Here is a 22,997-nt window from a genome sequence, read left to right on the forward strand (position 1 = left end):
AGTATATGTTTGTACTGCTATATGTGTACAGTATATGTGTGTACTGCTATATGTGTACAGTATATGTTTGTACTGCTATATGTGTACAGTATATGTGTGTACTGCTATATGTGTACAGTATATGTTTGTACTGCTATATATGTACAGTATATATTTGTACTGCTATATGTGTACAGTATATATTTGTACTGCTATATGTGTACAGTATATGTTTGTACTGCTATATGTGTACAGTATATGTTTGTACTGCTATATGTGTACAGTATATGTGTGTACTGCTATATGTGTACAGTATATGTTTGTACTGCTATATGTGTACAGTATATGTGTGTACTGCTATATGTGTACAGTATATGTTTGTACTGCTATATGTGTACAGTATATGTTTGTACTGCTATATGTGTACAGTATATATTTGTACTGCTATATGTGTACAGTATATATTTGTACTACTATATGTGTACAGTATATATTTGTACTGCTATATGTGTACAGTATATATTTGTACTACTATATGTGTACAGTATATATTTGTACTGCTATATGTGTACAGTATATATTTGTACTGCTATATGTGTACAGTATATATTTGTACTGCTATATGTGTACAGTATATGTGTGTACTGCTATATGTGTACAGTATATATTTGTACTGCTATATGTGTACAGTATATATTTGTACTGCTATATGTGTACAGTATATATTTGTACTGCTATATGTGTACAGTATATATTTGTACTGCTATATGTGTACAGTATATGTTTGTACTGCTATATGTGTACAGTATATATTTGTACTACTATATGTGTACAGTATATATTTGTACTGCTATATGTGTACAGTATATATTTGTACTGCTATATGTGTACAGTATATGTTTGTACTGCTATATGTGTACAGTATATATTTGTACTGCTATATGTGTACAGTATATATTTGTACTGCTATATATGTACAGTATATATTTGTACTGCTATATGTGTACAGTATATATTTGTACTGCTATATGTGTACAGTATATATTTGTACTGCTATATGGGTACAGTATATATTTGTACTGCTATATGGGTACAGTATATATTTGTACTGCTATATGTGTACAGTATATGTCTATACTGCTATATGTGTACAGTATATATTTGTACTGCTATATATGTGTACAGTATATATTTGTACTGCTATATGTGTACAGTATATATTTGTACTGCTATATGTGTACAGTATATATTTGTACTGCTATATGTGTACAGTATATATTTGTACTGCTATATGTGTACAGTATATATTTGTACTACTATATGGGTACAGTATATATTTGTACTGTTATATGTATACAGTATATATTTGTACTGCTATATGTGTACAGTATATATTTGTACTGCTATATGTGTACAGTATATATTTGTACTGCTATATGTGTACAGTATATATTTGTACTGCTATATGGTTACAGTATATATTTGTACTGCTATATGTGTACAGTATATGTGTGTACTGTTATATGTGTACAGTATATATTTGTACTGCTATATATGTACAGTATATATTTGTACTGCTATATGTGTACAGTATATATTTGTACTGCTATATGTATACAGTATATATTTGTACTGCTATATGTGTACAGTATATGTCTATACTGCTATATGTGTACAGTATATATTTGTACTGCTATATGTGTACAGTATATATTTGTACTGCTATATGTGTACAGTATATATTTGTACTGCTATATGTGTACAGTATATATTTGTACTGCTATATGTGTACAGTATATGTTTGTACTACTATATGTGTACAGTATATATTTGTACTACTATATGTGTACAGTATATATTTGTACTGCTATATGTGTACAGTATATATTTGTACTGCTATATGTGTACAGTATATGTTTGTACTGCTATATGTGTACAGTATATATTTGTACTGCTATATGTGTACAGTATATATTTGTACTGCTATATATGTACAGTATATATTTGTACTGCTATATATGTACAGTATATATTTGTACTGCTATATGTGTACAGTATATATTTGTACTGCTATATGTGTACAGTATATATTTGTACTGCTATATGGGTACAGTATATATTTGTACTGCTATATGGGTACAGTATATATTTGTACTGCTATATGTGTACAGTATATGTCTATACTGCTATATGTGTACAGTATATATTTGTACTGCTATATATGTGTACAGTATATATTTGTACTGCTATATGTGTACAGTATATATTTGTACTGCTATATGTGTACAGTATATATTTGTACTGCTATATGTGTACAGTATATATTTGTACTGCTATATGTGTACAGTATATATTTGTACTACTATATGGGTACAGTATATATTTGTACTGTTATATGTATACAGTATATATTTGTACTGCTATATGTGTACAGTATATATTTGTACTGCTATATGTGTACAGTATATATTTGTACTGCTATATGGTTACAGTATATATTTGTACTTCTATATGTGTACAGTATATGTGTGTACTGTTATATGTGTACAGTATATATTTGTACTGCTATATATGTACAGTATATATTTGTACTGCTATATGTGTACAGTATATATTTGTACTGCTATATGTATACAGTATATATTTGTACTGCTATATGTGTACAGTATATGTCTATACTGCTATATGTGTACAGTATATATTTGTACTGCTATATGTGTACAGTATATATTTGTACTGCTATATGTGTACAGTATATATTTGTACTGCTATATGTGTACAGTATATGTTTGTACTGCTATATATGTACAGTATATGTTTGTACTGCTATATGTGTACAGTATATATGTGTACTGCTATATGTGTACAGTATATATGTGTACTGCTATATGTGTACAGTATATATTTGTACTGCTATATGTGTACAGTATATATTTGTACTGCTATATGTGTACAGTATATGTTTGTACTGCTATATGTGTACAGTATATATCTGTACTGCTATATGTATACAGTATATATTTGTACTGCTATATGTGTACAGTATATATTTGTACTGCTATATGTGTACAGTATATATTTGTACTGCTATATGTGTACAGTATATATTTGTACTGTTATATGTGTACAGTATATGTTTGTACTACTATATATGTACAGTATATATTTGTACTGCTATATGGTTACAGTATATATTTGTACTGCTATATGGTTACAGTATATAGTTGTACTGCTATATGGTTACAGTATATATTTGTACTGCTATATGGGTACAGTATATGTGTGTACTGCTATATGTGTACAGTATATATTTGTACTGCTATATGTGTACAGTATATATTTGTACTGCTATATGTATACAGTATATATTTGTACTGTTATATGTGTACAGTATATATTTGTACTGCTATATGTATACAGTATATATTTGTACTGTTATATGTGTACAGTATATATTTGTACTGCTATATGTGTACAGTATATATTTGTACTGCTATATGTGTACAGTATATATTTGTACTGCTATATGTATACAGTATATATTTGTACTGCTATATGTATACAGTATATGTGTGTACTGCTATATGTGTACAGTATATATTTGTACTGCTATATGTGTACAGTATATGTGTGTACTGCTATATGTGTACAGTATATATTTGTACTGCTATATGTGTACAGTTTATATTTGTACTGTTATATGTGTACAGTATATGTTTGTACTGCTATATGTGTACAGTATATATGTGTACTGCTATATGTGTACAGTATATGTGTGTACTGCTATATGTGTACAGTATATATTTGTACTGCTATATGTGTACAGTATATATTTGTACTGTTATATGTGTACAGTATATGTTTGTACTGCTATATGTGTACAGTATATATTTGTACTGCTATATGGGTACAGTATATGTTTGTACTGCTATATGTATACAGTATATATTTGTACTGCTATATGTGTACAGTATATATTTGTACTGCTATATGTGTACAGTATATGTTTGTACTGCTATATATGTACAGTATATGTCTATACTGCTATATGTGTACAGTATATATTTGTACTGCTATATGGGTACAGTATATGTGTGTACTGCTATATGTGTACAGTATATATTTGTACTGCTATATGGGTACAGTATATGTGTGTACTGTTATATGTGTACAGTATATATTTGTAGTGCTATATGTGTACAGTATATATTTGTACTGTTATATGTGTACAGTATATATTTGTACTGCTATATGTGTACAGTATATATTTGTACTGTTATATGTGTACAGTATATATTTGTACTGCTATATATGTACAGTATATATTTGTACTGTTATATGTGTACAGTATATATTTGTACTGCTATATATGTACAGTATATATTTGTACTGTTATATGTGTACAGTATATATTTGTACTGCTATATGTGTACAGTATATATTTGTACTGTTATATGTGTACAGTATATATTTGTACTGTTATATGTGTACAGTATATGTGTGTACTGCTATATGTGTACAGTATATATTTGTACTGCTATATGTGTACAGTATATATTTGTACTGCTATATGTGTACAGTATATGTCTGTACTGCTATATGTGTACAGTATATATTTGTACTGCTATATGTGTACAGTATATATTTGTACTACTATATGTGTACAGTATATATTTGTACTGCTATATGTGTACAGTATATATTTGTACTGCTATATGTGTACAGTATATGTCTGTACTGCTATATGTGTACAGTATATATTTGTACTGTTATATGTGTACAGTATATATTTGTACTGTTATATGTGTACAGTATATATTTGTACTGCTATATGTGTACAGTATATGTCTGTACTGCTATATGTGTACAGTATATATTTGTACTGCTATATGTGTACAGTATATATTTGTACTGCTATATGTGTACAGTATATGTTTGTACTGCTATATGTGTACAGTATATATTTGTACTGTTATATGTGTACAGTATATATTTGTACTGTTATATGTGTACAGTATATATTTGTACTGCTATATGTGTACAGTATATGTTTGTACTGCTATATGTGTACAGTATATATTTGTACTGCTATATGTGTACAGTATATATTTGTACTGCTATATGGGTACAGTATATATTTGTACTGCTATATGTATACAGTATATGTCTGTACTGCTATATGTGTACAGTATATATTTGTACTGCTATATGTGTACAGTATATATTTGTACTGCTATATGGGTACAGTATATGTGTGTACTGCTATATGGGTACAGTATATGTTTGTACTGTTATATGGGTACAGTATATATTTGTACTGTTATATGTGTACAGTATATATTTGTACTGCTATATGGGTACAGTATATGTGTGTACTGCTATATGGGTACAGTATATGTTTGTACTGTTATATGTGTACAGTATATATTTGTACTGTTATATGTGTACAGTATATATTTGTACTGCTATATGTGTACAGTATATGTTTGTACTGCTATATGTGTACAGTATATATTTGTACTGCTATATGTGTACAGTATATATTTGTACTACTATATGTGTACAGTATATGTTTGTACTACTATATGTGTACAGTATATATTTGTACTGCTATATGTGTACAGTATATATTTGTACTGCTATATGTATACAGTATATATTTGTACTGCTATATATGTACAGTATATATTTGTACTGCTATATGTATACAGTATATATTTGTACTACTATATATGTACAGTATATGTCTGTACTGCTATATGTGTACAGTATATATTTGTACTGCTATATGTATACAGTATATATTTGTACTACTATATATGTACAGTATATGTTTGTACTGCTATATGTGTACAGTATATATTTGTACTGCTATATGTGTACAGTATATATTTGTACTGCTATATATGTACAGTATATATTTGTACTGTTATATGTGTACAGTATATATTTGTACTGCTATATGTATACAGTATATATTTGTACTACTATATATGTACAGTATATATTTGTACTGCTATATGTATACAGTATATATTTGTACTACTATATATGTACAGTATATATTTGTACTGCTATATGTGTACAGTATATATTTGTACTGCTATATGTGTACAGTATATATTTGTACTGCTATATGTGTACAGTATATATTTGTACTGCTATATATGTACAGTATATATTTGTACTGTTATATGTGTACAGTATATGTTTGTACTGCTATATGTGTACAGTATATATTTGTACTGCTATATATGTACAGTATATGTTTGTACTGCTATATGTGTACAGTATATATTTGTACTGCTATATGTGTACAGTATATATTTGTACTGCTATATGTGTACAGTATATATTTGTACTGCTATATGTATACAGTATATATTTGTACTGCTATATGTGTACAGTATATATTTGTACTGCTATATGTGTACAGTATATGTTTGTACTGCTATATGTGTACAGTATATATTTGTACTGCTATATGTGTACAGTATATATTTGTACTGCTATATGTGTACAGTATATATTTGTACTGCTATATATGTACAGTATATATTTGTACTGCTATATGTGTACAGTATATATTTGTACTGCTATATGTGTACAGTATATATTTGTACTGCTATATGTGTACAGTATATATTTGTACTGCTATATGTGTACAGTATATATTTGTACTGCTATATGGGTACAGTTTATATTTGTACTGCTATATGGGTACAGTATATGTTTGTACTACTATATGTGTACAGTATATATTTGTACTACTATATGTGTACAGTATATATTTGTACTGTTATATGTGTACAGTATATATTTGTACTGCTATATGTGTACAGTATATGTCTATACTGCTATATGTGTACAGTATATATTTGTACTGTTATATGTGTACAGTATATATTTGTACTGCTATATGTGTACAGTATATATTTGTACTACTATATGTATACAGTATATATTTGTACTACTATATATGTACAGTATATATTTGTACTGCTATATGTATACAGTATATATTTGTACTACTATATATGTACAGTATATATTTGTACTGCTATATGTGTACAGTATATATTTGTACTGCTATATGTATACAGTATATATTTGTACTACTATATATGTACAGTATATGTTTGTACTGCTATATGTGTACAGTATATATTTGTACTGCTATATGTGTACAGTATATATTTGTACTGCTATATGTGTACAGTATATATTTGTACTGTTATATGTGTACAGTATATGTTTGTACTGCTATATGTGTACAGTATATATTTGTACTGCTATATATGTACAGTATATGTTTGTACTGCTATATGTGTACAGTATATATTTGTACTGCTATATGTATACAGTATATATTTGTACTGCTATATGTGTACAGTATATATTTGTACTGCTATATGTGTACAGTATATATTTGTACTGCTATATATGTACAGTATATATTTGTACTGCTATATATGTACAGTATATATTTGTACTGCTATATGTGTACAGTATATATTTGTACTGCTATATGTGTACAGTATATATTTGTACTGCTATATGGGTACAGTTTATATTTGTACTGCTATATGGGTACAGTATATGTTTGTACTACTATATGTGTACAGTATATATTTGTACTGCTATATGTGTACAGTATATATTTGTACTGCTATATGTATACAGTATATGTGTGTACTGCTATATGTGTACAGTATATATTTGTACTGCTATATGTGTACAGTATATATTTGTACTGCTATATGGTTACAGTATATATTTGTACTGCTATATGTGTACAGTATATATTTGTACTACTATATGTGTACAGTATATGTGTGTACTGCTATATGTGTACAATATATATTTGTACTGCTATATGTGTACAGTATATATTTGTACTGCTATATGTGTACAGTATATATTTGTACTGCTATATGTGTACAGTATATGTCTATACTGCTATATGTGTACAGTATATATTTGTACTGCTATATGTGTACAGTATATATTTGTACTGCTATATATGTACAGTATATGTTTGTACTGCTATATGTGTACAGTATATGTTTGTACTGCTATATGGGTACAGTATATGTGTGTACTGCTATATGTGTACAGTATATATTTGTACTGCTATATATGTACAGTATATGTTTGTACTGCTATATGTGTACAGTATATGTGTGTACTGCTATATGTGTACAGTATATGTTTGTACTGCTATATGTGTACAGTATATGTGTGTACTGCTATATGTGTACAGTATATGTTTGTACTGCTATATATGTACAGTATATATTTGTACTGCTATATGTGTACAGTATATATTTGTACTGCTATATATGTACAGTATATGTTTGTACTGCTATATATGTACAGTATATGTTTGTACTGCTATATGTGTACAGTATATGTGTGTACTGCTATATGTGTACAGTATATGTTTGTACTGCTATATGTGTACAGTATATGTTTGTACTGCTATATGTGTACAGTATATATTTGTACTGCTATATGTGTACAGTATATATTTGTACTACTATATGTGTACAGTATATATTTGTACTGCTATATGTGTACAGTATATATTTGTACTACTATATGTGTACAGTATATATTTGTACTGCTATATGTGTACAGTATATATTTGTACTGCTATATATGTACAGTATATGTGTGTACTACTATATGTGTACAGTATATATTTGTACTGCTATATGTGTACAGTATATATTTGTACTGCTATATGTGTACAGTATATATTTGTACTGCTATATGTGTACAGTATATATTTGTACTGCTATATGTGTACAGTATATATTTGTACTACTATATGTGTACAGTATATATTTGTACTGCTATATGTGTACAGTATATATTTGTACTGCTATATGTGTACAGTATATATTTGTACTGCTATATGTGTACAGTATATGTTTGTACTGCTATATATGTACAGTATATATTTGTACTGCTATATGTGTACAGTATATATTTGTACTGCTATATGTATACAGTATATATTTGTACTGCTATATGTGTACAGTATATATTTGTACTGCTATATATGTACAGTATATATTTGTACTGCTATATATGTACAGTATATATTTGTACTGCTATATGTGTACAGTATATATTTGTACTGCTATATGTGTACAGTATATATTTGTACTGCTATATGGGTACAGTATATATTTGTACTGCTATATGGGTACAGTATATATTTGTACTGCTATATGTGTACAGTATATGTCTATACTGCTATATGTGTACAGTATATATTTGTACTGCTATATATGTGTACAGTATATATTTGTACTGCTATATGTGTACAGTATATATTTGTACTGCTATATGTTTACAGTATATATTTGTACTGCTATATGTGTACAGTATATATTTGTACTGCTATATGTGTACAGTATATATTTGTACTACTATATGTGTACAGTATATATTTGTACTGCTATATGTGTACAGTATATATTTGTACTACTATATGGGTACAGTATATATTTGTACTGTTATATGTATACAGTATATATTTGTACTGCTATATGTGTACAGTATATATTTGTACTGCTATATGTGTACAGTATATATTTGTACTGCTATATGGTTACAGTATATATTTGTACTGCTATATGTGTACAGTATATATTTGTACTGCTATATGTGTACAGTATATGTGTGTACTGTTATATGTGTACAGTATATATTTGTACTGCTATATATGTACAGTATATATTTGTACTGCTATATGTGTACAGTATATATTTGTACTGCTATATGTATACAGTATATATTTGTACTGCTATATGTGTACAGTATATGTCTATACTGCTATATGTGTACAGTATATATTTGTACTGCTATATGTGTACAGTATATATTTGTACTGCTATATGTGTACAGTATATATTTGTACTGCTATATGTGTACAGTATATATTTGTACTGCTATATGTGTACAGTATATGTTTGTACTGCTATATATGTACAGTATATGTTTGTACTGCTATATGTGTACAGTATATATGTGTACTGCTATATGTGTACAGTATATATTTGTACTGCTATATGTGTACAGTATATATTTGTACTGCTATATGTGTACAGTATATATTTGTACTGCTATATGTGTACAGTATATATTTGTACTGCTATATATGTACAGTATATATGTGTACTGCTATATGTGTACAGTATATATGTGTACTGCTATATGTGTACAGTATATATTTGTACTGCTATATGTGTACAGTATATATTTGTACTGCTATATGTGTACAGTATATATTTGTACTGCTATATGTGTACAGTATATATTTGTACTGCTATATGGGTACAGTATATATTTGTACTGCTATATGTGTACAGTATATATTTGTACTGCTATATGGGTACAGTATATATTTGTACTGCTATATGGGTACAGTATATATTTGTACTGCTATATGTGTACAGTATATATGTGTACTGCTATATGTGTACAGTATATATGTGTACTGCTATATGTGTACAGTATATATTTGTACTGCTATATGGGTACAGTATATATTTGTACTGCTATATATGTGTACAGTATACGTTTGTACTGCTATATGTGTACAGTATATGTCTGTACTGCTATATATGTACAGTATATGTTTGTACTGCTATATGTGTACAGTATATATGTGTACTGCTATATGTGTACAGTATATATTTGTACTACTATATGTATACAGTATATATTTGTACTGCTATATGGGTACAGTATATATTTGTACTGCTATATGGGTACAGTATATATTTGTACTGCTATATGGGTACAGTATATATTTGTACAGTATATGTGTACAGTATATATTTGTACTGCTATATGGGTACAGTATATGTGTGTACTGCTATATGTGTACAGTATATATTTGTACTGCTATATGGGTACAGTATATATTTGTACTGCTATATTTGTACAGTATATGTGTAGAGTTTTCCCTTGGCACGATCACATGTCTATAAGCACATAGGAGAATAAACAGCACAATGACATGAAAGACGCTCTAGATAGCCCAGGACAATCAGTCTGCTCCTTCTTATATTGGGGGAGATGTGATTGTCTCCCTTTGCCCCAATATCTGGAATCCAAGCTGGAGTACAGTGCCGGGACAATTCAGTGTGCGCAGCGCTGCGTAATATAATACACGTTATACAGCTAAACATTACATATGGTACCAAATTCCCAACATTGATCAATGTATTCATTTCTCTGCTACAAACAGGCACATACGTACACGCATTACACAGACATGAGAGGATGGATTAGAATAGAATGAAAACGTTTTGCTATTGTCATGACACGGTTTAATATATATAGAGAGGGATTTCCACTGGATGTCTCGTGATTCCCATTACTGGCCCACACTATAAGCCTTCTGCCCAGCGCACTTTATTCAAAGATAAATCTGACTCATACAGATGATAACTTTTTAAATGTTTTAGTAGTAGACATTTATTACCATCACTGTGGCCTATCTCCAGAGCTCAGACACTGGAAGCAATCAGTCTGGGTGCAAGGGAATCGTATAACACGCAACGGGGGAAATCCGGTCTCCGAAGTCACAGTTACGTATAATTGTATATAATGTACAAGATGTGGCCTCAAGAGGACAATAGATCAGCGTTAGGGAGATCCAAGGGATGTGTTCTGGGAAGCATGTGAGAGAAAGGGATTCTGGGCCTGATTCAGAGCCGGACGCAATTAGCGCTCGCTCGTCCAGAAAATAGGGGTGGCTATTCAAATGAACCGTTCGCTCTTTGCGGTCTGTTCACGCCTCTATGTCTGAACGAGCGAACAAAACTTGAGGTAGTTTTTTTTTTTAAATACGCCCCCTTGCCGCTCGCATCCTACGTCATGTCCGCTATTTATTAATTTAAATCGAGTACATCAACCAGCGTATGAACTGCTCGCTATTCTTGTGGTTGGTTTTCCTACCGCAATCTTGCGAGCAGTTCTGGCTATAAAATAACCCAGTGACGTGGTCAATGACGCTGCTGTATTAATTATGCACACCCATAAAACGCCCGTTTTGACCTTTAAGCACGCCTGCGTTCGGATCTCCACTCCCCGTTTTCAAGCACCTTCCCCTGTTACCACCCACATACGCCTCATTCTGTCACTCATATTAGCAGGCATTCGCTATTTAGCGAACAAACGATTTTCGGCCGCACTGACTGGTTCGCGCATGCGTATTACGATCCGTGCGCATGCGCAGTTGGGCAAACATCGCTCGGAACGAACGAGCGGCCGCTTACGAGCGGCTCTGAATCAGGCCCTCTGGGTGAAAGCTATTTACATGGCAAGCCTTTTAGAACATTGCCCCGCACACCGTGTTATCAGGTCTGTTTTGGCCTAGTTGGGCCTTGTTCGTGCTGGCTAGTTCTTACAATATATGGAAAAGGGGCCCCAGACTGCACACCCTGAATATAAATATATATATATATATAATGGGAGGTGCTACCTGTTGAGACTATTGTTGCAGACACAAAAAGAAAAGTTACAAGTGCACAAATCCAACATTACTAATTATATATTAAGTTCTTACAATATAAAATGCTATAGTACAAAGTCCGAGACCACAGTTCCTGGGGAAAACATGCAAAGGAAATTCTGGGTAAAGCCACATTCTTCCCTTAAAGCAGAGGTTCCCAAATGCAGTCCATAAGGCACCCTAACAGTCCAGGTTTTAAGGATATCCATGTTTGACCACAGGTAACTCAGGGCCTGATTCACTAGGGTACGCAATATTGCGTACGCATGCAGTTTAACTGCGGTAATAGGCTAATCCATTGTGATTGCAATGCAAACTCAGCACTACACGAGGATGCCCACTTTACATTGCACACATCCGTAATAGTTAGCAGAATAGCGAAACCATCGGTACCATCGCAGCCTCACGCACACTTGCACAAGCCCTGACCTTACTCAGAAATTGCTAACAACCAGTATGGCTTCGCAGTGGATAATTTATGCACGCCTACGTTTCCCCGACCACCCACCCGTCACCACCCACAAACGCTGCTTCCTGTCAATCACTCTGCAAAGCCTCTGAGATCGCAGTCCCGATCTCAATAGCTAGTACACGCATGTGCATTATGCTACAATCGGCTGATGACGTGCGTATTAGCAACTGTGGGCCTGATTCAGAGCCGCTCGTAAGCGGCCGCTCGTTCGTTCCGAGCGATGTTTGCCCAACTGCGCATGCGTACGGATCGTAATACGCATGCGCGAACCAATCAGTGCGTCCGAAAATCGTTTGTTCGTTAAATAGCGAATGCCTGCTATTTTGAGTGACAGGTGGAGGCGTATGTGGGTGGTAACGGGGCAAGGTGCTTGAAAACGGGGAGTGGAGATCAGAACGCAGGCGTGCTTAAAGGTCAAAACGGGCGTTTTATGGGTGTGCATAATTAATAAAGCAGCGTCATCGACCACGTCACTGGGTTATTTTATAGTCAGAACTGCTCGCAAGATTGCGGTAGGAAAAACCAACCACAAGAATAGCGAGCAGTTCATACGCTGGTCGATGTACTCGATTAATCTAATAAATAGCGGACATGACGTAGGATGTGAGCGGCCAGGGGGCGTAGTTTTACAAAAAACGACCGCATGTTTTGTTCACTCGTTCAGACCTAAAGGCGTGAACAGACCGCAAAGAGCGAACGGTTCATTTGAATAGCCACCCCTTTTTTCTGAACGAGCGAGCGCAAATAGCGTCCCGCTCTGAATCAGGCCCTTCGTTAGTTGATTTAACCACCTGTGCTCAACCATGGATATCTCTAACACCTGAACTGTTGGGGAGCCTTGAGGACCGCATTTCGGAACCTCTGCCTGAAATAATAGAAAATACTATGAGGGAGGCAAGAGGCTCTCAGAGGAGATCAGCAATGGGAAAGTGGGTTAATCTAATCTTACTAGACTCACTCTGTGCTGTGCAGTGGCACTGCGGGTGAGGTGGCACAGTGCCAGCACACAAAGGAGTCATACGTAACCCGCCTCTGATAAAAAGCCACAGCATGGCACATAGCCCTGGTCACTGAGATTATTCCCAGCAGTACCAGCACACAGAGAAGTCGCCAACACTCAGCCTCAGTATGGCACATAGCCCTGGTCACTGAGATTATTCCCAGCAGTGCCAGCACACAGAGAAGTCACCAACACTCATCCTCAGTATGGCACATAGCCCTGGTCACTGAGAATATTCCCAGCAGTGCCAGCACACAGAGAAGTCACCAACACTCAGCCTCAGTATGGCACATAACCCTGGTCACTGAGATTATTACCAGCAGTGCCAGCACACAGAGAAGTCACCAACACTCAGCCTCAGTATGGCACATAGCCCTGGTCACTGAGAATATTCCCAGCAGTGCCAGCACACAGAGAAGTCACCAACACTCATCCTCAGTATGGCGCATAGCCCTGGTCACTGAGATTATTCCCAGCAGTGCCAGCACACAGAGAAGTCACTAACACTCAGCCTTAGTATGGCACATAGCCCTGGTCACTGAGAATATTCCCAGCAGTGCCAGCACACAGAGAAGTCACTAACAATCAGCCTCAGTATGGCACATAGCCCTGGTCACTGAGATTATTACCAGCAGTGCCAGCACACAGAGAAGTCACCAACACTCAGCCTCAGTATGGCACATAGCCCTGGTCACTGAGAATATTCCCAGCAGTGCCAGCACACAGAGAAGTCACCAACACTCATCCTCAGTATGGCGCATAGCCCTGGTCACTGAGATTATTCCCAGCAGTGCCAGCACACAGAGAAGTCACTAACACTCAGCCTTAGTATGGCACATAGCCCTGGTCACTGAGAATATTCCCAGCAGTGCCAGCACACAGAGAAGTCACTAACAATCAGCCTCAGTATGGCACATAGCCCTGGTCACTGAGATTATTCCCAGCAGTGCCAGCACACAGAGAAGTCACCAACACTCAGTCTCAGTATGGCACATAGCCCTGGTCACTGAGACTATTCCCAGCAGTGCCAGCACACAGAGAAGTCACCAACACTCAGCCTCAGTATGGCACATAGCCCTGGTCACTGAGATTATTCCCAGCAGTGCCAGCACACAGAGAAGTCACTAACACTCATCCTCAGTATGGCACAGAGCCCTGGTCACTGAGACTATTACCAGCAGTGCCAGCACACAGAGAAGTCACCAACACTCAGCCTCAGTATGGCACATATCCCTGGTCACTGAGAATATTGAGAAGTCACAAACACTATGCATCAAAATAGCACATAGCCATGGTTACTGAGACAGGTACCAGCAGTGCCAGCACACAGAGAAGTCACCAACACTCAGCCTCAGAACTGCATATAGTTTTGATTACTGAGATGGGTACCAACATTTCCAGAACACTGAGAACTCAATCACTCTAAGAGTGGCACATAATCCTGGTCACTGATACAGGCACCAGCACATATCAGTACATTAAATAATCACACACACTCTACCCCTGAATGGCAGATGGACCTGGCCACTGAGACTAACACTGGCAGTGTCAGAACACTGAGAACTCAATCACTCTGCTAAAGAGTAGCACATAACCCTGGTCACTGAGACAGGTACCAGCAGTGCCACTACACAAAGCAGACACAAACACTCCGCCTCAGAATGGCACATGGGCCGAGTCATTGAGTCTAGCACCAGCAGTGCCAGTACATAGAGGAATCACATAGCCCAGGTCACTGAGACAGGTGCCAGCAGTATCAGTACACTAAATAATCAACAACACTGGAAGTGCCGGTACACACAGAAGACACAGAATGGCACATGGGCCGAGTCACTGAGTCTTGCACCAGCAGTGCCATAGAGCAATCATATAGAGGAATCACATAGAGGAATCACATAGTCCAGGTCACTGAGACAGGTACCAGCAGTATCAGTACACACAGAAGACACAGAATGGCACATGAGTCATTGAGTCTAGCACCAGCAGTGCCAGTACATAGAGGAATCACATAGCCCAGGTCACTGAGAAGAACAGCATAGCATGTTAATATGAAGGTAAACACCACACACTAAAAGGAATGCAGGCAAGGGACAGAATTACTGTATAATGTAATAGCACTACCTGCAAATTGTTCAAAACTCCTTCACTTTTTAGTTATTTAACTTTTTTTATGTACAGTATATTCCACTTTCAGATAAATTCAGTGTATTCTATTTTACATTCTGAAACTGACCCTTTTACTAAATCGATTAATATATTTCAAAATCTATTTCAGCAAGGCTTTTATATCATCCAGATTTAATTTTTTTTATTTCCCTAAAAGGAGGACACAGAACTGCTCTGTGGATGCAAAGAGAGTAAAAGTATTGATCAGTATTCTATTGATGTACAATGAAAAGGAGACAATGTTGCATGGATGATAGCTGGGCCTTGGTGAGAAACACAGCAGGGTATAAGAAAGATAAGACAATGGGATTTAGGAATAGACGCTTGTCTGCATCTGTAACAGATCTGGCACTTCCCCTCCGGCCTGTGCCTGCAGCTTGCACACATATGACAGGAGACAGACTGAGCAGGTATTCTATAAGTCTACCTGCCGCTTCTAGGTACGTATGACATGCTCCTTACCCGGTACCACACGATTTCTCGCATGCGGCCGTCTGTCCTGAAGTTGCATTTCAGAGTCACTGCGTCTCCAACCACCACCGGAGGAAGGGGCTCAATGGTGACCGTTAGATATCCTGGAGAGAGACAATATAAAAGGTTTGCATTAATTTCGAGGTGACTCACAGGGAATATACAGGCTGAGCCGGAGAAACCGCGACCGTAAACCCCCCAGATAATTTATAGCCAGGGTGCAATCAGATACTATTGATTGTGAAAACACTTTGCGAGGAAACATCTACTCAGCTTTGCACTCCTGGTAAGTGAGCAGACAGACAGCACAGGAGCCAAGATCCATATTTTCCCTTACAGATGTCTCTGTGTCAGAGCAATAAACTGGAACCTTAAGCAGTAACTAGGCACGGAACGGACTGAAGCCAATAGATCTGCGCAGTCAATATGGCTGTAGGCAGCGACAGGGAATCCACTTATCACCTGTGCAGCCTCCAAGACCAGGGACGCGGCTAATGGCGCGTATACACGGTCAGATATTCTTTCAGATTTGCGCGATAACGATTTAAAAAATCGTTCATATCTGAAAGAAAATCTGACATGTGGGCCTGCAGCGATGAGCAATGCGCGTTCCCGCAGGTCAGATAACGATATCTGACCTCCGATGTGTTTGCAGTCAGATTTGGACGATTTCATTCATTTTAATACTGTCTGAAATCGTTTAATCGTTCAAATAGTTTGTAAAATCGTTCAAATCGTTGGTGAAAATCGTTCATCTGACAGATCTGACTGTATGTATGCACCATAACACTACCAGCAAGGCCTCCTGTAACGGGGATGGGGCCGTGTGATGTCTGTGGCCGGGAGGATGACAGCATCAAAATATGCCTCTGAACTATTAGTCACGTGTCAATGACGTCCTTCGTCAAGACATTTCCAACGTACGTTTAGAGTGTGAGCTCTTTGGTGCAGACAGACCTGATCTAAAGCTTGTTTACAAATAAGTGACAATAGAGTTTCTAGTGTTTGACTAAGTAATTATCAAGCTGGACGGTACCGGCAAAAGTCTGCAGTCATAAATACGAGGGATAGCTTGGTCCTAAGAGTGAGATGCTCTGCAGGACTGTATACCTATAGGCCCCCAACCAGAGAACCAAGTGCCTAATTGCCACGTACAGTATATGTGCATCTGCCCAAGGGTGGCGGGTTGGCCAAGTTGAGGCGCACATGCCTGCCAATATATAACAATATACACTATGTAGACAAAAGTGATTGGACACCCCCCGCGCAAGTGAAATGCATACCATTGCACACAGGTTTCAAATGGCCACTAATGTGGTGGTTCCGACAAGGACACTTGGTAGGGAGGCCCATGCGCTCGCAGTTGTACAGAAACAACGAATGTTTTTATCAGAACGACAATGTCACCTGTCATGTTTCTAGGGCCGCGCTGAACTGGTACACAGAAAATTTGGTAACCTGGATGGACTGGCCAGCTCAGAGACCAGATCTTAACCCCACTGAGAACCTCTGGGATGAATTGGAGTGACGAGATTGTTCTAGGCTGACTCCAGCTTCCTCAGTGTCACAGTTGGTCACTATATATAGGGCAGAATGGCAGAACATACCGCCTGCTGCTGTCCAGGGACGTGTGATCAGTTTGCCAAGAAGGGTGTCTGCAGTAATCACTGCACGTGGTGACCTACACAGTACTGACGTCACTAACATCTCACTGATCTATTTGCTGTCAGTGTCCAATCACTTTTGTCTACATAGTGTATGATTAATTTCTAATTACGGGTAGGATTTATACCTACAGATGTGATGAGGCGGGATGTGGGGAATGGGCCTCTGCAGAGATGGGTGGGAGAGGTGGCAGTAAAGCAAATGCAGTCTGGGGATAAAACTGTTGAATCTGGGCCAGGTCCAGATCCTGTAACAAAAACACATGGAGGCCGAATCCAAGTTGAATGCAAGTTGTCCGTGATTGCACAAACACTGTGTGCACGGAACTAACTGCAGGCATTACGCATCTATGTGACAGCAACGGCCCTATGCATTTTCAGAGTGGTCGTCATTACCAGCACACATGTTCCAGTCCTATACAGGTACTAGGGATGGCCATCAGTGGGTTAACCATCGATGGTACCATTGGTGGTTTACCTCGATGGTATGAAACCATCGGCTGGGAACCATTGCTGGTTTAATTCACCAATGGTCATCTCTGCTTTAATACTTGCCAGGCAGTGAGCCAATCATTGAGTGGGGACGGGGCTCTGTAGGTTGTGTGGGGGCGGAGCTAGGCTAGGTGTCCCAGCACAAGAAATCAGCATTGCAGCTGATGACCTTCTGTACATACATCTGCCTAGTAGCAATGGGTTTAGCTTCATATAGCTAGAAATCCCAGGCTTATATAGCTCCATGTGTAAGGAGTCTGACTTCAATGTGAGAGGGTGCTGAGTTCGAGTCCAGGGTATGACAGTTTTAAGAATTTCTGTGAAATAAAGGAGTGTGTAACTGTAAGTGCACATATTCCCCTGTACTTACAGGAGCTTTCCTGCCTGTCAATGTGAGAGGTGCTGGGTTCAAGGCCTGGGTATGACCACGAAGGAACATGTGATTTCAAATATAGGATAATGTAACTGAATGACAAGGAGCTCTTATATTAAGTGAATGAATTTGGTTTCCAAATCCATTTCCTTGGAGGGTCCTTAACCAACCATCTGCGACACGGACTTGGTGGAAATTCTACGCCTGCCCCAAGGTGTGCGTTCTATAGTCATTAAGCACGGCACATTTCATTCCAGCAACTCTGGAACATGAGCGCCGGGTCACACGTGGGAGGGGCCGATTTGTGAGTACAAATAAAATACAGACAGATCAGCAGCCAGGCACAAGACCCATTATGGCGACATTACCCTCTCATATTGCCCCTGCCACCCTCTCCGGGCACACTCACAGTAAATACTGTTGATTGTGAACACTCCAGGATGGCAGTTCCTGCTGGGACTTGTAGTTCAACAATATTAAGAGAGAGCCTGGTCTAGCTTCGTTGCTTTATAGCTTGTGCGAGAAATATAAGATGATAACAAATCAGGGACTTAGTGCAGATGTTTCTGTCCTGGGACACTGCGGGTAAAACGCCGGTGCGTTGCTCCTTTGGCTTACAATTCAGCGCCTGGCTTCAATATCGGTAGCAAAAGCAATTATGCGGTGCATGAAGTGGCCCCCAAGCGCCCACCGAAACACCCCTCTAGGAGCCTCTCCGCTCTAATCGCTCCTGCCAAGCGCTCAGCCCTCCCTGACTCAGCACATCGCGCCCGCTCTTCTCCGTAAGAGGGAGTCGGGAGAATCGGGACTGGGCTTACACCTCCTGAAAGCAGCGATTGCCTTTGAAAGTGAAGGGGTTAATTAAAGAGAGCTCCCATCCATTAAATACATTAAAAAACCTTCATTCTTCACAAACAAGATTAATTCACTGGCAGAAAGTACAGAGGCTGCTGCTGGCAGGTCATATGCAAATCAGTCTGCAAACACGCATACAAAGTGTGAGGAGGGGCAGAGGGGGCTGCTGTTATACTAAGAGTAGTATACGGTATTGGGCGTCTGTGTCCATCGGACAAAACGTAACAGTATGTGATCCATGATCATAATTGCCTCTAACGAGATGTGCAAAAGTTATCTAGTCCCTCTCCAGAAATAGATATTCCCTGAGGCTGTTCTAAAGGAAGATGAAAAAGTGCAGCCTGTATGAGACCATGTATTATATATATATATATATATATATATATATATATATATGTAGATGGACGAGGGTCCATGGTGTAGAACAGATGATTATGCACTGATCTAGATGGTGCGTGTAAGATGGCAGTAACACTACAGACCTGCACATTATGTAGGGCCAGTACAACAGAGGTAATCCCATTATTTTTATTTTCATCTTTTATTTATATGCCGGGAAGATCCTGTATCTAACATACAAAGCTTTGTAACCATAAGGACAATCTGGCCTCTACCAACACCCTCTTCCTGCACTTCGTACCCCTGCTCAGTACGCCAGACGGTGGCCCTCACTTATAGGGGAAAAAACATATATATATATATATATATATATATACAGTCAGGTCCATAAATATTGGGAAATTGACAGAATTTTCATATTTTGGCCTCTATTCACCACCACAATGGCTTTGAAATGAAACAAACAAGATGTGATTTAACTGCAGACTTTCAGATTTAATTTGAGGGTAATTACATCCAAATCAGGTGAACGGTGTAGGAATTGCAACGGTTTCTATATGTGCCTCCCACTTTTTAAGGAGCCAAAAGTAATGGGACAAACTAAACAATCCTAAATCTAACTTTCACTTTTCAATACTTTGTTGCAAATCCTTTGCCGGCAATTACAGCCTGAAGTCTGGAACGCATAGACATCACCAGACGCTGGGTTTCATCCCTGGTGATGCTCTGCCAGGCCTCTACTGCAAATGTCTTCAGTTCCTGCTTGTTCTTGGGGCATTTTCCCTTCAGTTTTGTCTTCATCAAGTGAAACGCATGCTCAATCGGATTCAGGTCAGGGGATTGACTTGGCCATTGCATAACATTCCACTTTTTAGCCTTAAAAAACTCTTTGGTTGCTTTTGCAGTTTGCTTCGGGTCATTGTCCATCTGCACTGTGAAGCGCCATCCAATGAGTTCTGAAGCATTTGACTGAATATGATCATATAATATTGCCCGAAACACTTCAGAATTCATTCTGCTGCTTTTGTCTGCAGTCACATCATCAATAAATACAAGGGAACCAGTTCCATTGGCAGCCATACATGCCCACGCCATGACACTACCACCACCATACTTCACTGATGAGGTGGTATGTTTTGAATCATGAGCAGTTCCTTTCCTTCTCCATACTCTTCTCTTCCCATCACTCTGGTACAAGTTGATCTTTGTCTCATCTGTCAATAGGATGTTGTTCCAGAACTGTAATGGCTTTTTTAGATGTTGTTTGGCAAACTCTAATCTGGTCTTCCTGTTTTTGTGGCTCACCAATGGTTTACATATTGTGGTGAACCCTCTATATTCACTCTTGTGAAGTCTTCTCTTGATTGTTGACTTTGACACATATACACCTACCCCCTGGAAAGTGTTCTTGATTTGGCCAACTGTTGTGAAGGGGTTTTTCTTCACCAGGGAAATAATTCTTCTGTCATCCACCAAAGTTGTTTTCCGTGGTCTTCCGGGTCTTTTGGTGTTGCTGAGCTCTCCGGTGCGTTCTTTCTTTTCAAGAATGTTCCAAACAGTTGATTTGGCAACACCTAATGTTTTTGCTATCTCTCTGATGGGTTTGTTTTGATTTTTCAGCCTAATGATGGCTTGCTTCACTGATAGTGACAGCTCTTTGGATCTCATATTGAGAGTCGACAGCAACTGATTGCAAATGCAAATGTCACACCTAGAATCAACTCCAGACCTTTTACCTGCTTAATTGATAATGAAATAACGAGGGAATGGCCCACACCTGTCCATGAAATAGCTTTTGAGTTGATAGTCCCATTACTTTTGGCCCCTTAAAAAGTTTGAGGCACATATTGAAACCGTTGTAATTCCTACACCGTTCACCCGATTTGGATGTAATTACCCTCAAATTAAATCTGAAAGTCTGCAGGTAAAGCACATCTTGTTTGTTTCATTTCAAAACCATTGTGGTGGTGAATAGAGGCCAAAATATGAAAATTCTGTCAATGTCCCAATATTTATGGACCTGACTGTATATTTGTATATAAATGGGGTTTATCTCTCCCTTCCAGATCTCTCTCTTTCTCCTCAACTGTTTACCTAAAGGGTATACATAACTAATAAGTAGAATTTTTATGGAGTATCAAGTTAATTCAGTATTTACTATTAAGAAGAGTTCATTATAAACACATTCAGAAAACCTAACTGCCAGAACAATGGCTATGGCACACTGACACCTGGGCTCACAGAACAATGGCACACTGACACCTGGGCTCCCAGAACAATGACACTCTGACACCTGGGCTCCCAGAACAATGGCACACTGACACCTGGGCTCCCAGAACAATGGCACACTGACACCTGGGCTCCCAGAACAATGGCACACTGACACCTGGGGTCCCAGAACAATGGCACACTGACACTTGGGGTGCCAGAACAATGGCACACTGACACCGGGGGTCCCAGAACAATGGCACACTGACACCTGGGGTCCCAGAACAATGGCACACTGACACCGGGGGTCCCAGAACAATGGCACACTGACACCGGGGGTCCCAGAACAATGACACACTGACACATGGGATCCCAGAACAATGACACACTGACACCTGGGGTCCCAGAACAATGGCACACTGACACTGGGGGTCCCAGAACAA

At 37.3% G+C, this 22,997-nt stretch overlaps 1 protein-coding gene across 1 annotated transcript in view; it reads right to left on the reverse strand.

The window, feature by feature from the left end:
* The window catches only part of IGSF21 (immunoglobin superfamily member 21), a 666,639-nt gene that overhangs the window by 522,450 nt on the left and 121,192 nt on the right, over window positions 1-22,997 (reverse strand). Inside the window, exon 2 of the mRNA XM_088463203.1 lies at window positions 16,615-16,727. Within this exon, the coding sequence (XP_088319329.1) occupies window positions 16,615-16,727 (113 nt within the window). The remainder of the gene's footprint in view (window positions 1-16,614; window positions 16,728-22,997) is intronic.

This window comes from Taudactylus pleione, unplaced genomic scaffold, assembly GCF_031769625.1.
Source record: "Taudactylus pleione unplaced genomic scaffold, aTauple2 ptg001334l, whole genome shotgun sequence".
Taxonomy (NCBI): Eukaryota; Metazoa; Chordata; class Amphibia; order Anura; family Myobatrachidae; genus Taudactylus; species Taudactylus pleione.